At 33.2% G+C, this 16,116-nt stretch overlaps 2 protein-coding genes and 1 long non-coding RNA gene across 3 annotated transcripts; 2 read left to right on the forward strand and 1 right to left on the reverse strand.

Moving 5' to 3' along the window:
* Window positions 1-2,684: 2,684 nt before the first annotated feature.
* On the forward strand, window positions 2,685-3,710 carry LOC143529028 (F-box/kelch-repeat protein At3g06240-like). Its single transcript, XM_077024916.1, has 2 exons — window positions 2,685-3,488; window positions 3,609-3,710. The coding sequence occupies exons 1-2, from the start codon at window positions 2,685-2,687 to the stop codon at window positions 3,708-3,710; spliced, it is 906 nt and encodes a 301-aa protein (XP_076881031.1).
* An 867-nt stretch (window positions 3,711-4,577) lies between these two features.
* On the reverse strand, window positions 4,578-5,133 carry LOC143637737 (uncharacterized). Its single transcript, XR_013154486.1, has 3 exons — window positions 5,041-5,133; window positions 4,805-4,919; window positions 4,578-4,702 (listed from the first exon to the last, which is right to left on the reverse strand). It is a non-coding gene; the product is annotated as an uncharacterized LOC143637737 (long non-coding RNA).
* Window positions 5,134-14,222: 9,089 nt separating this feature from the next.
* LOC143637738 (F-box/kelch-repeat protein At3g23880-like) lies at window positions 14,223-15,522 on the forward strand. The gene is made up of 2 exons (XM_077105056.1): window positions 14,223-15,257; window positions 15,344-15,522. The coding sequence occupies exons 1-2, from the start codon at window positions 14,235-14,237 to the stop codon at window positions 15,455-15,457; spliced, it is 1,137 nt and encodes a 378-aa protein (XP_076961171.1). The 5' UTR covers window positions 14,223-14,234; the 3' UTR covers window positions 15,458-15,522.
* Window positions 15,523-16,116: the final 594 nt, after the last annotated feature.

A 16,116-nucleotide genomic window follows, 5' to 3' on the forward strand; every position in this document is an offset into this window, starting at 1 on the left:
TTACGCACGTAATTACACAACATATATTTTTGATTACGTAACATAGGTATGCAATATTAGGGGGGAGGGGTGGTGCAAAACCCATCACACACCCCACCCAATTAAAATGTGTCACATCACCAACCTCAAATCCATCACATTTTGATGGAATTTGGTAGGAAAGTGTGGTGTGATGGACCTTTTTCCGTCACATTCATCCCACCTTCACCGGACCTTTTTCCGGCCACCTTCATCCCACCTTCACCGGTTTTACTCAAATCCAACCAAAACCCACCTCTTAAAAACAACATAAAAGGAGGAACAAGAAGATAATAACATAAACCCAACCAAACCAAACAACCCAAAAACCAAACCAATCCCAAACTCATTTTTCTTCTCTTCTTCTTCCCATGAAGATCTGAGATGAAAGGAGGAACACGACACCGTTTTGTTTGTTTATTTATCATCATATCTCATCTCAGCCGTCCATTTCATCTTTTTCCGGCGGGCATTTTCATTTTCCGTCATCTTTTTCCGGCGGATATTATCTTCCACCACCTGTTCTTCTTTTTCCGGCGAACATTCATAAGGAGGAACCCCCCCCCCCCCCACTCCTCCAACAGCTACATCCAACGGATCTTTTTCTTGGAATACACCCATCATCACGCGTGACAACCATCATGCAAACACCCTCTTTTCAGCGTGACAAGGGGGCGGCGGCGGTGTGCTAAGGGCCACCACGCGTGATCGGGAGGCCACCACGCGGTGCCCCGTCCGCCCATAAGGAAAAGTAAAATACAAAGGAAGACAAAAATAAGAAGTGTGAGATGAATTTTAGACCACAGAAAAAACCCATTAAAAAAAAATTAAAAAAAAAATAATAAAACATCATAACTCAAAATATAAATGAAAAGCGAAAAAAATTAAAAACTAAAATGTTTCCACCATCATTTCTGTTAAAAAAACAAAAAAAAATTGACGAAAAGACATCATGCCGAGATCAAAGACACAATGACGAAAAATAAACAAACAACACAATTATAACTAAAAACAGACACAATAGATCACATTATATAACACAATGCCAAACAAAATATAACACAATGTTAAGTTTTATAACACAATATAAAGAAAAAAAAGACACAATCAATAACGAAAATAAACACAAAATACAATGATAAACAAAAAGACACAACTATTTTTTTCACTTACCATTGTGTTTTTTTATGAGAACGAGAAAGACGATGAAATCATTTTTTTGTTTTACCTTTTTTATTTTTTTATTAAATTTTGAATTATGATTTATATTTTATTTAGTTATTTTTTTTAAAAAAAAAATAAAGGGTTTTTTGTGTGACTACAAATCCTTCTAATTTTTGTTTCCATTTGTAGAACAACTTGACCGTGCGATATTATATCAGTTAATTACTATATAACTACGTTGTACAATATTCATATTTATCTATGCAAACGCGCACAAATCGGTGTATTTGCGGCGACAACGTGCAGTAGTTGCAAAAGGCACGTATCACCGCTATAGCACGTTAACACCCCAATTTCTAGTAGTGCTTTGTGTAATTTATTAATTAAAAAAATTGAACTAAATTTTTGCACTTTACAAGGTTTGAACTCACGAGTCACTACCTTTTATTTCTCATCTTAACACCCCATGACGTTTTATTAATGGGAAAATTTCCAAATAAGCGTTTATGAAAACGTTTTTAAGGTTTTAGGTGTCATTTGCAAGAAATTCTCAAAATGGATATTATAAACTAGTCGTGACGAGTAGTTTATGATTACACACGAGTAGTTTGTAGAACCAGTTAAAACTTACCATGTGCCCTTAAATTAACCGTAACGAGCAGATTCACTAATAATTTACTCGACTAAAGAACTTATGAATTAATTGTGGGCGTTGATTACGAGACATAAAACTTATTTAGTCGTGACGAGTAAAATGGTTAGTAAATCTGCTTGTTATGGTTAGTTTAAAGACACGTGTCAAGTTTTATTTGGTTATACAAACTACTCGTCACGGCTAGATTATACTACCTAATTTAGGGATTTCTTGCAAATGACACTTAAAATCTGATAAACGTTTTCACACACTTATAAAATATTGATTTATTGCAAATGGCACATGAAATCACGCCATCGTCACGAAACACGAGTAAGAATACTAGTTTTTTATTATACACATGATCAAACTAATCAGAAGGTTAATATAAACTACTGATTTCAACTTAATTTTTATGAAATAAGAAAACTACAATTATATAGTACATACTGAAATAACAAATAATTTGTAAACGAAAAATCAACCTAAAGGCCGGTGGGAATCTTATTTAAAAAATTAAAATTGATAATAATCTAGATAGAATGAAGCGGGCTTGGGCTTGTAACATTCAGCATATACCCTCCTGCACCGTAACCTAAACATAGCTACGTTTCCCACTTTCGATTAGATCCATCGATCGAGCTTTTAGGATTCATGGCAGAGCTTGCTTTTGATGTGGTTGAGCAGATACTGGTACGATTGGATGTGAAAGATCTAATCCGATACAAGTGTGTGCGTAAGTCATGGCTTTCTATTATATCCAGTCCTCGTTTTGTTAAAGCTCACTTGAACCATAATATCAAGAGTGATCGTGACAATCGTCAGCTTGGACTTAGAAGGGATCCATGATATAGGTAGTGAAAGTAACATGGCTGACTGCAACTTGCATTGCATTGTTGGTTCTTGTAATGGCCTCGTATGCGTGTCTCCTAGAGATGCTGGGTTTCTAGTAACCAATCCTTCCACTAGACAACAGAAGATACTGCAAACGCTACCTAATGGGTTCGAAGAAGCAAACGTAAGGAGATTTATAAGCTGGGGTTTTGGTTATGATTCGTATTCAGATGACTACAAGGTTGTAGCCGGGTTAAGGAAAGATCGTCATACAAAGCGAACAACTTTTCATGTGTTGACATTGAAATCAAATACTTGGAAAGTTATTGGAGAATTGGAGTACAGGAATATGTATGTTCGTAATGGTATCTTATGTGATGGTGTCCTTTACTGGTTCATGACTAACAAAAATATTAACGAGAAAAATATTATTTCTTTGGATTTATCTACAGAGGAACTTAAAGAACCCCCCCAACCAGATGATGCTGATTATAACAACAATCCTTTCTTCGAACACAAACTTGGACTTATACAGGACTGTCTGTGCATATATCAATATACTTCCCCTGAGTTTTCTAAGATATGGGTAATGAAAAATAACAGGTGGGAACTCTATATTGATCAGCAAAGAAAGTATGACGTTGCACACTGCTTGAACATAGTGGATGATTTACAAAAGAAGGGGGGCAAGTTTGATCCATACTGCTCGAACATAATATGGGGTGATTCACAAAAGAGGAGGGGTTACGTCTTCGGATTCATTCGACATTATGATGAACGCCATGTGCCCTGCAATGAGTGGGACTATATTCGTGCTGGTATATTTGTCAAGAGCCTTGTATCTCCACATCCCCACGTTGATAATACTTCCAAACAAGGTTCCATCTAAATATCTCTTCTTTTAATACAAACACACCCACAAATATATATTGTTCTAATTTTGTGTTTGTATATACAGGAAGATAATGAGGGTGTTGAAAGTGGTAACAAAGAAAAGAGGAATCGGAATAGGAATAGGAGCAAGAGGTCTTGTAAGCATAAAAAAGCTTCTGGTTGTTGACATAAATTTAGTTTATTAAATACAGTATTAGGGGCTGCTGCTGGTCATTCCTATTATATTATGCAACACTAATAAACTGGATGGACATATGTTTTTATTTTTATTATCAAACAACTTCAAACTGCTGGTACTAACAAGATCCAAGTTGAAGTTCGGAGTGCACGTTGACACGTATTTATCAAAATCATCACACATATTTATAAAACTTTATGATACAACACTCGATACCCTTCACCCCTGTAAAGTAAAGTTTCAACGTAGCTATTCATTTGTATTTGATGTATGCCCATAGAGATAAATACCATATCATATCATCTAACAATATCAGCATCTTTTAGACATAAACATATGTTTTCTCCAAGTATTCTTTCCCTGTAACGCATTCTTTTAAAGTCTTGAAGTACTCTTTGTAGTAGTCTTTCTCAGGTGGAGGGTTTTCAGGATCCAATGTATATTGCTCGCTAAATGGAACCACGCATTTCACCTGCAGCCAAAATATGAAGTCTTGACACATGAACACACATGTAATACCTTTTGACTTTTTGGTCAAAGGTAGCACATTTCGAATCCATATATGATATTGGTTTACAACGAACTAGCATAGAACGAAGGCGCCATGTTAAATTGTTTAAAAACATTAGTAGTAGGAAAAGTATTTAATCTTGATATGTTGCAAAATTTAAGTGAGTATTGGATTTGAAAAATGGCATGTTTGACTGTAAAAGTCAAATAGGGTGAGAACTAAAGATGATAGGAGGATATATAACCTCAAAATGCCTTGGTTTTAAAAAGCGTGCCTGAGAGACAATGCGCAATTTTTTAAAAACAAGATCGAAATATGTGAATACTTAACATAAATAAATCCTACCTTCAGCTTATATGTTAGAATCGATCCGAGTTCTTTGTTCAATCTGACAGCAGGTGGTTGTTTACTTAAATCAAGCCCAGGTCTTTCAGGTCTGGTGACTCCAGCAGACCCCACGTGCACGAATCTGTGCAGTCATCAACCACCCGCCAATGGTTAGTAACTAACTTTGTATCCAAACAAAACTTTGTATCCAAACAAAACATTATAAAAATAAATATTATTAAACCTTGGAAGGATGGGTTCTGCTATATTGCGCGTATGCTTGATATCGGAAGCTGAAAGGGACCTTCTACAAATGTTGGATTCAACTTCCCGTCATATTCGAATTTGCTGAACATTATCTGGAAAAGAATGAAAGAGCAAAAACACAAAAGGAATATTTTTTTTAGCAAAGTAAGATTATATGGATACGGATCAAAAGAATCATTTGAGATGAAAAAAAAACATGTTATGGAAGCATGCCTGCAATGATATGATTTGACTTGGGTCAAAGGGCTGTGCATCTGCAACTATTTTTGCCCGAAAGATTGGTCTCAAAGAAGAAAATGGTATTCGTACCTACCATATTATAAATTTCCGATTAGTAATTCAGATTAGTTACCAAAATAAACAAATATTTGAAATTGCACTAGTTAGACAAAGTATTCATTCTCGGTGTCACATCCAACCCGTTTAATTGATAAATAAGTCGTGTTCAGGTTGTCCCGTGTAATTATATGTGCGTGCTTCGGTTGACATGTTTAACTTGTTTAATTAAGCATGTCAACATGCCAACCCGCTTAATTAAACAAGTCAACTTGTCTAACTCATTAAACCTTCCTCATTGAAAATATTCTTAATATTTAAACGTAATTATCCAATTCATTTAAGTCCATTTAAAAAATATATATATTTCACAACCAAAATTATAGCCCAATAAGCTAGCCCATTTAAAAAGTTAAGTGTTTAGACTTTATACCAAATTAAAAAAAAAACAATTTTACTTAGAACCTATCTTTTTTTCTACTCCACTTCTTCTGCCAAAAAAATTGTAACGACTCTCGAGAATGTCAATGAGGTCGCCCGAAAACCAAAAATGTGTTGCACCTTATAGCGACAACATGTTGTCGTTGTAGGCTTCTTAGTTCTTATGACAAAGACTTCAAGTCATTGCTACACAGTCAAAGTATCACGAGATTATTCTTGTAGTGAACTTTGCTTAATTAATCTTGAAATCGGAGGACATAAACCTCCATACAATATATAATAAATACAGTACGGGCACTCAAAAAATAGATAGAATTTGTTTTTCTTTCAAAAAGCGTCAGGGTAGGACATATTATCTATTATCAAATATATATAAATGCAAAGTTTGGTACCGCTAAGCCGCAGTTGAGTCACTTGGCGGCACCATACTTGTCATACATTTTGTTTTTTTTTTCTCATTCTGAAAAGATTGATTAACGAGCACACCCTAAGTCGATGAAAGACACATTCTTTCAAGTTTTGTAACATACAATTAATGTATGTATGCTTCTTGACTCGTTCACCAAAGGCGTCCATATATTAATTAAAATTTATAGTTAACTGTGAAACTAAGAAATTAGAACAAAGCATGGTTGACTTAACGACTTTTTATAGACAAAGTTGTGGGACAGCTTTTAATATTTGGAATGTATATATAATTTTATTGACTCTGTATACACACACTTAACAGGCTGGTTCTGGAAATTGATTTTCCATGCGATTAATATATCATATGAAGGAGCACACATACTTTGGGCAAAGATATCATGTGTTGCATATCATGTGTTGCATATCATGTTTACGCAACTTATGTGAATAATTACGATATGTTATAATAAAAAATAATTAATTACGTACATTATTACATAATAGGTATATACTTATGCAACGTATATACTATAATTATATTTATGCAGCCTTTTTCGTATTATCTAAATACGATATATTACATTACTAGGTGCGTACAACACGGGTTTAACAAATTTAATTTTATAAACATTTAAAATATAAATAATAAAAAGTCTTGATAAACATACATTCCGGTTAAATAATATATATTTTTTTAATAATACATTTATCACAAAACATACAAAATATTAAATGATCAAACACAAAATACATGTTTGTTAAAAAATTAAGTGTGAAAATAATTACAATAATGCATAATCAACCCAATTCTAGAATATTGAATTACTTGGTCTTCTAAAATAGAACCGAACTTCAACCCTTCAAAGTTGGTGTAATTTTTAGATCTGTTTGCCAACGGAAGATTTTATGGGCATTCTTCACATGCTTTGGTTTTGCGTTGTTCTTAGGTAGTGCGGGCTTATAAATAAAGTAGTATGAATTCTCTTGAAGATGTTCTTCAAGCTTAGGAAAGTAAGGTTTGAACACGCTTACTTGGATCTTCATTCCAAGAAAGTTTAACCTAGTTGTGATAGCTGAATATTAAATAAATAAAAAATGATATTAAATATTTACAGGGCCGTCTCAACGTGCCCAGAGGCCTAAACGGGGACAAAATTTGAGGCTCTTTTGAATAACGATTTTTTAATTTCCATTTGTCAATTTTTAACCCAAAAACCATATCAGACATATAAATCTAACCGCATGCCATAAATGTTAAATAAATAAAATTAAATTGTTTAAGATGAAGGATTATTGTGGCCAAATGAGTATTCTTCACTATTTTTATTTTCTTTTATAATATTAAATTCATAAACTTATGGTGGTCCTAAGAATGTGAAGGCCTAAGGCTTTGCCTTACTTGGCTGACCCTAGAGTCGGCATTGAATATTTAGCTCCACATAACTAAAATCATTTCAACTTATCAAATTTCGTTAGCACATTTGTTGTTTGGTTTTATCTGTTGTCTCTCAACTTAATCAAAAAGATTTTTTGGCTCCATTATGTATTAGAGACATTGATAGAAGAATTAATTACATAATTTGTTGTGTATGGTAATTAATAAAATATTACAAAATATGATAATCAATGCTAGAAAATAGAAAAACATACTTGGATGGTAAAAACGTTTTACCAAAAGACGCAGAAGAGTTAATCCTATATGTTTTTGTCATCACGTTATGGTATTTATAACATTATAGAATTATGAATCATTTAATGAGTTAATCGGTAATTTGGAAACAGAACAATTATTTTGAGTATGAATCAATCAATTTATTTTTAAAGAATTACATATAATTCAAAAAAATATCCTTAAGTGATTAAAATGTCAAAAATATGCAATTAGCATAAATACTTGAAATTTAAAATTCAAACATAATATGAGGTGTAATTAGAAATATTTAATTCTTTGTTGAATCTTTTTAATTTAGCGAAGCATAATTGTGGCGTACATTATGGAAATAACATAATTAAGAGTTTATGTTTAAATAAATAAGATATATTGTATGTTTAAATTATTTGACTCTAATTAATGAGTATAATGACAAAATACTAAATTATAATAGCTATTTATATATGATATATATTCTGTTAATTGAGTCGGGTATGGATATGAACTAAGTTTGTAAAATGAGTGTGGTGGGAGGCGGGAAATTGAGAGGAATGGTGGGCTAGATAGATGACACGTGGTACAAGGAAACTTTTATTTATTAATTAGTATAGATTATTACTATAATAATCAGTTTCCATCTACTAAGGCTATGTGTAGTGGATGAGCTACAAAATGAGGCGATTTGCGTCATGTGACGCCCAGTCACCAACTGATATATTTTTTGTTTTTGGGTTGTAATGGTGTTGTAACCCCATACACACACACACACACACACATATATATGTATATATATATATCACACACACATATAATAATAATATATACACACACAACGCCATCGACTAAATAACTTATGAATTACTTGTGGCCGTTGATTATGAGGCATGGAACTTATTTAGTCGTCACGAGCAAATGATTAGTGAGCATGCTCGTTACGGTTAGTTTAAGGGCACGTGACGAGTTTTAACTAATTATACAAACTACTCGTGTGTAATCATAAACTACTCGTCACGACTAGTTTATAATACATATTTTGAAAATTTCTTGCAAATTACACCTAAAACCTGAAAGACGTTTTCATAAATGCTTATTTTGGGACTTTTTCTTAATAAAAACACATTATGATGGAATTAAGTAACAAATGTATTTTTTAATCAATAAATTTATTAATTTAGGTTACCGTAATTTTTTTAAAATAAATCACAGACAAAATTGAAAATTGATAGAATAAAACTTTCAATATTATATATAAAAATAAAAATAACATAATTTGTATACGGAAAATCACCCAAAAGGCCGATGGGAAACTTAATTAAGACAAGTCAATATAGAATGAACCGGGCTTGGGCTTGTAACATTCAACATATACTCTGCACTGTAACCTAAACCTAGCTGCGTTTCGATTCGATTAATCTGCTAATATTAGGATTCATGGCAGAGCTTGCTTTTGACGTTTTGGAGGAGATACTGATACGACTGGATGTGAAAGATCTAATCCGATGCAAGAGCGTGTGTAAGTCATGACTTTCTTTTATATCCACTCCTCGTTTTGTTAAAGCTCACTTGAACCATAATATCAAGAGTGATCATGACAATCGTAAACTTGGACATAGAAGGATTTGCCATTATGAATATATGCGTAAAGACCGTTGGGTTCACTGGAACGAGATACTTCATATTGTTGGTTCTTGTAACGGTCTTGTATGTTTTTCTCCTAAAGGTGTTGAGATTGTAGTAACCAATCCTTTAACCAGGGAACAGAAGAAACTTCTAACGCCGTCCTATCGGCCTAATATGGATGGAAGTAGAATGATCATCGAAGTAGTATGTTGGGGGTTCGGTTATGATTCGTGTGCAGATGATTACAAGGTTATCATAGGGTTTGGGAACATATATGATAAAAGTTGGACAACTTTTTGCGTGTTAACTTTGAAATCAAATACTTGGAAAGTTATTGAAAAAATAAGGTATGGGATTATTGAGGAGGAGTCTGGTATTTTGTGTGGCGGGACACTTCACTGGTTCGTTAGGGATGGAAATAAAAATAAAGTAATTATTTCTTTGGATTTATCTACGGAGAAATTTAAAGTAGTTCCTCAACCAGAAACCGCTGATTATGACTATGATAGCAAGCATCTCCAACTCGGGGTTTTAGAAGACTGTCTATGTGTATATTCGTGTTGCCTCCCTAAGTCTCGTAATTAGAAATGGGTATGAAAAACAACAAGTGGGACCTATATATTGATCATCGTCACTACAAGTATGATCTTGCGCACTTCATGCCATATACGTTGGATTCCAAAAAGATGCGCAGTCCTGGAGATTGTACTCGTGTGCGGCCCAGGGCACGAAGATATATCAGTGAAAGTATATTTGTCAAGAGCCTCGTGTCTCACCATCTCCATGTTAATGATAATGATGATTATGAGGAACCATTGGCAAATCCCAAGGTTCGATCTGAATGTCTTTTTCTTTTAATACAAACACGCACAAACACGCCCGTAATTGTCCTAATTCTCTGTTTGTATATGTATGTACAATGTTGCAGGGACAGGGAGATACTGAGAGTGTCAAAAGCTGCAACCTAAGAAAGAGGAAATGTTGGAACAAGAGTTCTTGTAAGCATATAAAGATTTCCCCATGGGTGCGAAATTAGCTGCTGCTTTTTGGTGGTTTTTTATGGGTATATTTGGCAAAACTAGCTGGTAGCTGTAAGCTGAAGGCTGAAGGCTGGAAGCTGGTAGCTGTTAGCTATAGCTTTTTAATATTTAGGTGTTTGGCAGAGTAGCAGAAGCTTTTAATAAAACTAGCTGGGTCCGCGTGGTGCGGCGGAATGGGCGCACGACCTAACATCAACCATAATCAGTGCTGGTACATGATTCACCTGATGAAAGTGCATACATAACCTGAATGTAGACGTGTAATTCATGGAAAAGCAGTAAGCTTGTAAATGATGTCGAAAATCAAGAACAAAGCAGAAATATACAGTAATTTCAAATAGATAATTTTTTAAACCAACATATTTTGATATGAATCCAATTCTGAACATGCACTGTTATAATCTGAAACATGTTCTGACCTAATCTCTTTCAACTCAAAAGCGTATCGACACGAATCGAAGTAATTTAACCCTTTTTATATCGACTCGTTCTGACTCTAATTTGGTCTTACACATGACTCAAGTTCATCTAACTCGACTCCTAATTTGGTCTTACACATGACTTGAGCTCACCTGACTCGACTTTTTACCGATCCTACCAGATAATCACGTAGTATCTTAATTTTTTAATATTAAAGAAGTATGACAATATCATACTCAAATTAAAGAGAATAAAATGCTCGTTTTTATGATGCAATTTGTTTAAAAAATTATTAACGTGTGAAAAAGTTATGGCTCCTAAAAAAGTCACGGGGGTAGTTATTTTTGAATAAGAGTTGAATGTGTAACTATAATATAAATTAACAAAAGTTGATATAAGTTCAAGTATTAAACTTGTAAATTCAAATGTAAAAGCTTGTAGCTAGCTTTTTCTCAAACCCTACCAATACTGGCGTTTGAAAAAAGAGTGTTTTCTACCAATCTAAAAGCTTGAAGCTACTTCAACCAAACAAAGCTTTTAATTAAATATGAACTTTTTCAAAAACGCTTAAAGCTTAAAGCTCCTAAAAGCTCATTGCCAAACATACCCTATATCTTATTTCCAGTACTAGTAATTGCATGGACGTGTGTTTTATATTCATTAACATCAACGCCTTATTATGAATTTATTGGTCTACTACTATATTAAGCTTTACCTATGGTATAATTACTAGTATAGAATTACCATTCAAATGATTACAATAAAGTAACAGGTAAACTAGCAACAAGTTACGCCACAACCTATTGTGTAACATTCAAGTATATACTTTAATGTATTCTGCAATCTCCACATTTTTTTCATTTATAATTTACACGTTTATCTCCTGCAATATGCGAGACTTTCAATTTTCTTATTTTTTTATTTAGTTTCGATGTATCTCGATTATTGACATAACTTGAAGATTTGGGAACCAAGACAATAAAAGATGCAATGAGTCTAACTCAAATAATAAAGGATATTAAAAATCGGTTAACTTGCTATGTAACCCAAATTTAGGCAATAATAATCTTGAAATCGGAGGACATAAACCTCCATACTATATATTTATATTTATGCAGCCTTTTTCTTATTATCTAAATAAGGTAGATTACATTATTATCACAATAATAATCTATTTCCATCTTCTAAGTGTACAAGAAATCCACATAACTACAGCCTAGAAACCAAAAGATAATTAATCCCTAGTTGATACGATAATATCTCAATAGCCAGATTGCAACTGATCTCTAGAAACATATGTACGTACTCTCAATTCTCAAACACACAAATAAAAGGCATTGCATTACAGTATGCGTTGATCATAAGCACAAGGATCCACAACAAGCTTATCCAAACATTAATAAGCAGATAAAAAGTCACAATTCACACAAAATGAACATCCTTAAAAGTTAAAACAACTTTTTGTTGTACATTTACATTTTGTGTAGGTGGAAGCTGTTAGATTAATTATGCCTACCTGAAATGCAGCTCGGCATCATTCGTTAGTTAAGAAACTAGAAATAGTTGCTTGATGTTGGTTAAGAACAATAATTACCTAAGCTAAAAAGTGGTGATAACGTGGAAATGTAAGGCTGATTGTAGAGATAGAGATAGAATAGGTGTTTTGAAGATATACGTAAAAGTTTGAAGTGTCATCAGCTCACTGAGAACGCTTGTGGGTATTAAGGATGGAGATCGTCTTATGACGGGTTAGGACGAGGTTTTGGGTATGTTGTTGTCGCCACTAATGCCTATGCTAGAGAGTTTGTTCGAGACGAATTTTCAGATTTCTTGTGCAACAAAAAACGATTAATTTGCATGAGAGTTTGTTATGAATCAAACTGAACTCGAAAATGAAACAAAAAACGATTAATTTCTCATTAAAATCATCTTAGATTACATGATTTCTACAAACACAAGATAGAAACGACACAACGAGTGGCCAGAGCTTTAAACAACAAAAACAACACAGTTTATACATAAAACTACACGAGATAAAAATGAGTGGCTGGAGCTTTCACCGGAGTCAGTTAATCGTCTCAGTGGCCCAAACTTGAAAACGCGAGCGGCTGGAGCTTGAGATTTTACCGGTATGGTGGTGGTAGATTGTGGCGGATGAAACCAAAACCAAGAAGATGGGTTGTGTATAATATTATATTGAGGAGGAGAAAAAGAGCACTCACACTGTCGCCGCTATTTAACGTTGTCGTCGTCGTCGTCACTAATACCGTGATTTCTTGTAGTGTTTTGTGTGTTTTATTAATTCATATTGCATATTTTCTATTATACATTTAGTGATCAAACTAATCAGATTACTAATAAAAATACATAATGATGGAATTAAGTAACAAATGCATATTTATATCAATAAATTTATTAATTTAGGTAACTTAATTTTTTTTGAAATAAGAAAACCATAAACAAAATTGAAAATTTATAGAATAGAACTTTACAATCTATCTCTTATAATAAAAGAATACCACTTTTGCCACTTGTTAACCTCATTGCCCTTCTCACATTTTCTTCAAATAATTTCAATATATGGCCCTTTATCTTTCAAGTCATTTCAATATATAAATTCAATATTTTAATTAAATATAAAGCCTAATCGATTCATTCATTAACATTAATGGTGAAATATGAAAATATCAAAATTGAAGTTGCAAGTGTGTTAGAATAAAATTTTAAAGTCACGGGTGATTGCAAATTAAAGAAAATAAAGGTGCATCATTGTTAAAGAATTGGGATTTGTATGGTAAACTATAAATTGTTTTTAAACTGGGATTCGGCAAAGGTGCATAATTTTTTATATAAGATTGGTTTCAAATTTGGTATTAAAATTTTTTCATATGCATTTGAACAAAGGAAAATGTGTATTTTCTTAATTTTCCTCAAAAATTTTGTATAAATATTGCTAACATAAAGAATACTTATTATATATACATATCTTGGTGCTTAGCATTAAATCATTGAAATTGAATATTATAATTATAATTCATATGTATAACGATTTACTATATGAACTATCTGTCATTTATTTATATGACTTTTTTTGTGTAGTATAAAGGGTTTTAGCAATAAGAAAATCAATATTTAGTTTTCAACATTTCTTCTATAACTCAGACCAAAATACTTCAGAAACATATATATTTATGACTTGATTTATACTTTTTTACACATTTAAATATATTTGGGTAATTTTAGTTATGTAATTTTAATGTAAATTGTAATTGTATTAACAATATATGATCATTTTTCTTGACAGTATTTCACTTAATGGTTAAAGTTTAAAGTTTTTATTAATTACCCGTGTAATACACGGGCCTCAAACTAGTAGTATATATAAGAATAACATATAATTTGTATACGGAAAATCACCCAAAAGGCTGATGGGAACCTTATTTAAAAAACAAAAAACAATATAAAATGAACTGGGCTTGGGCTTGTAACATTCAATATATATACCATGCACCGTAACCTAAACCTAGCTACGTTGCTATCTACTAGGAATCATGGCAGAGCTTGCTTTTGATGTGGTTGAGCAGATACTGTTACGAATGGATGTGAAAGATCTAATCCGATGCAAGAGCGTGTGTAAGTCATGGCTTTCTTTTATATCCACTCCTTGTTTTGTTAAAGCTCACTTGAACCATAATATCAAGCGTGATCGTGACAATCGTCAACTTGGACATAGAAGGATTTGTCATTCTAAATATATGCCTAATGGCCGCTGGGTTCGTTGGAACGAGATAATTGTCATTGTTGGTTCTTGTAATGGCCTTGTATGTTTTTCTCCTAGAGATGTTGAGTTGGTAGTAACCAATCCTTTAACCAGGGAACAGAAGAAACTTCCAACGCCACCCTATTGGCCTAATATGGATAGAATTAGTATTATCAGGGATTTAGTATGTTGTTGGGGTTTCGGTTATGATTCGTGTGCAGATGATTACAAGGTTATAGTAGGGTTTAGGAACATATTTGATATAAATCAGACAACCCTTTTTGTGTTAACATTGAAATCAAATACTTGGAAAGTTATTGGAGAAATAAGGTATAGGAACATTCGGTATAAGTATAAATCTGGTGTTTTGTGTGGCGGGGCGCTTCACTGGTTCATGATGGATGGAAAGATGAAAAAAGTAATTATTTCTTTGGATTTATCTACAGAGAAATTTAAAGAAATTCCTCAACCAGATACAGCTGATTATGACTGCGATATCGAAGATCTCCAACTCGGGGTTTTAGAAGACTGTCTATGCGTATATTTGTGTTGCTCTCCTCGGTCTCGTGATAAGAAGTGGGTAATGAAAAACAACAAATGGGACCCTTATATTGACCATTGTCGCAACAAGTATGATCTTGTACACTTCATGCCATATGCGTTGGATTCCCAAAAGATGTGCAGTTCTGATGATTGTACTCGTGTGCGGCCCATGGGACGGAAATACATCAGTGAATATGTATTCGTCAAGAGCCTCATATCTCCCCATTATAATGATAATGATAATTATGAGGGACCATTATCAAATGCCAAGGTTCAATCTGAATGTCTTTTTCTTTTAATACAGACACACACACATAATTTGTCCTAATTTTCTATATGTATGTATATGCAATGTAGCAGGGGCAGGGAGATACTGAGAGTGTCAAAAGCGGCAACATAAGAAAGAGGCAGAGTAGTTGGAGCAAGAGGTCTTGTAAGCATAAAAAGATTTCCAAATGGGTGCGAAATTAGTTCCCGTATTAGCTGCTGCCTTATGGTGGTTTTTGGTTTTCTATATCTTCTTATCCGGTACTAATAATTGCATAGACGTGTTTTATATTTATTAACATCAACGCCTTATTATAATTTATTGGTCTACTACTATTAGGCTTTACCGACTGTGTAATTACTAGTATAGAATTACCATTCAAAATGATTACAATAAAGTGACAAAACTGGCAACAAGTTATGCCACAACCGTTTGTGTAACATGCAACTATATACTTCCATGTATTCTGCAATCTCCACATTTTTTTATTTACAATTCGCACATTTATCTTCTGCAATATGCAAGACTTTCACATTTCTATATTTTTTTCATTTTGTTCCGATGTATCTTGATTATTGACATAACTTGAAAAGCAATATTGTTAGTCTATGACATAACAAGCAATACTGTGGAAAGATTGGATTGTATTCGTGCAATGATAAGATTTGGGAACGAAGACGATAAAGATGCAATGGATCTAACTCAAATAATAAAGGATATAAAGAATCGGTTAACTTGCTATGTAACCTAAATTTAGGCAATGCTATCTAAATCGAAATACACTAGTCGAACCACTCTAACGTACGAGTATTTTTTTTAATTAACTTGAACCCTCCCTATCAATCACAACCCTATAATACAG

This window comes from Bidens hawaiensis, unplaced genomic scaffold (assembly GCF_021521415.1).
Source record: "Bidens hawaiensis isolate Kalapana, Puna unplaced genomic scaffold, B.hawaiensis_p1.1 tig00008407_1, whole genome shotgun sequence".
Classification (NCBI taxonomy): domain Eukaryota; kingdom Viridiplantae; phylum Streptophyta; class Magnoliopsida; order Asterales; family Asteraceae; genus Bidens; species Bidens hawaiensis.

Excerpts from the sequence above, each read along its gene's own strand:
- LOC143529028 (XM_077024916.1), top strand. The coding sequence starts at position 2,685 with ATGGCTGACTGCAACTTGCATTGCATTGTTGGTTCTTGTAATGGCCTC. Across the intron at positions 3,489-3,608 it reads GTATATTTGTCAAGAGCCTT|GAAGATAATGAGGGTGTTGA; the intron begins GTATCTCCACAT and ends TTGTATATACAG.
- LOC143637738 (XM_077105056.1), top strand. The coding sequence starts at position 14,235 with ATGGCAGAGCTTGCTTTTGATGTGGTTGAGCAGATACTGTTACGAATG. Across the intron at positions 15,258-15,343 it reads GACCATTATCAAATGCCAAG|CAGGGGCAGGGAGATACTGA; the intron begins GTTCAATCTGAA and ends TATGCAATGTAG.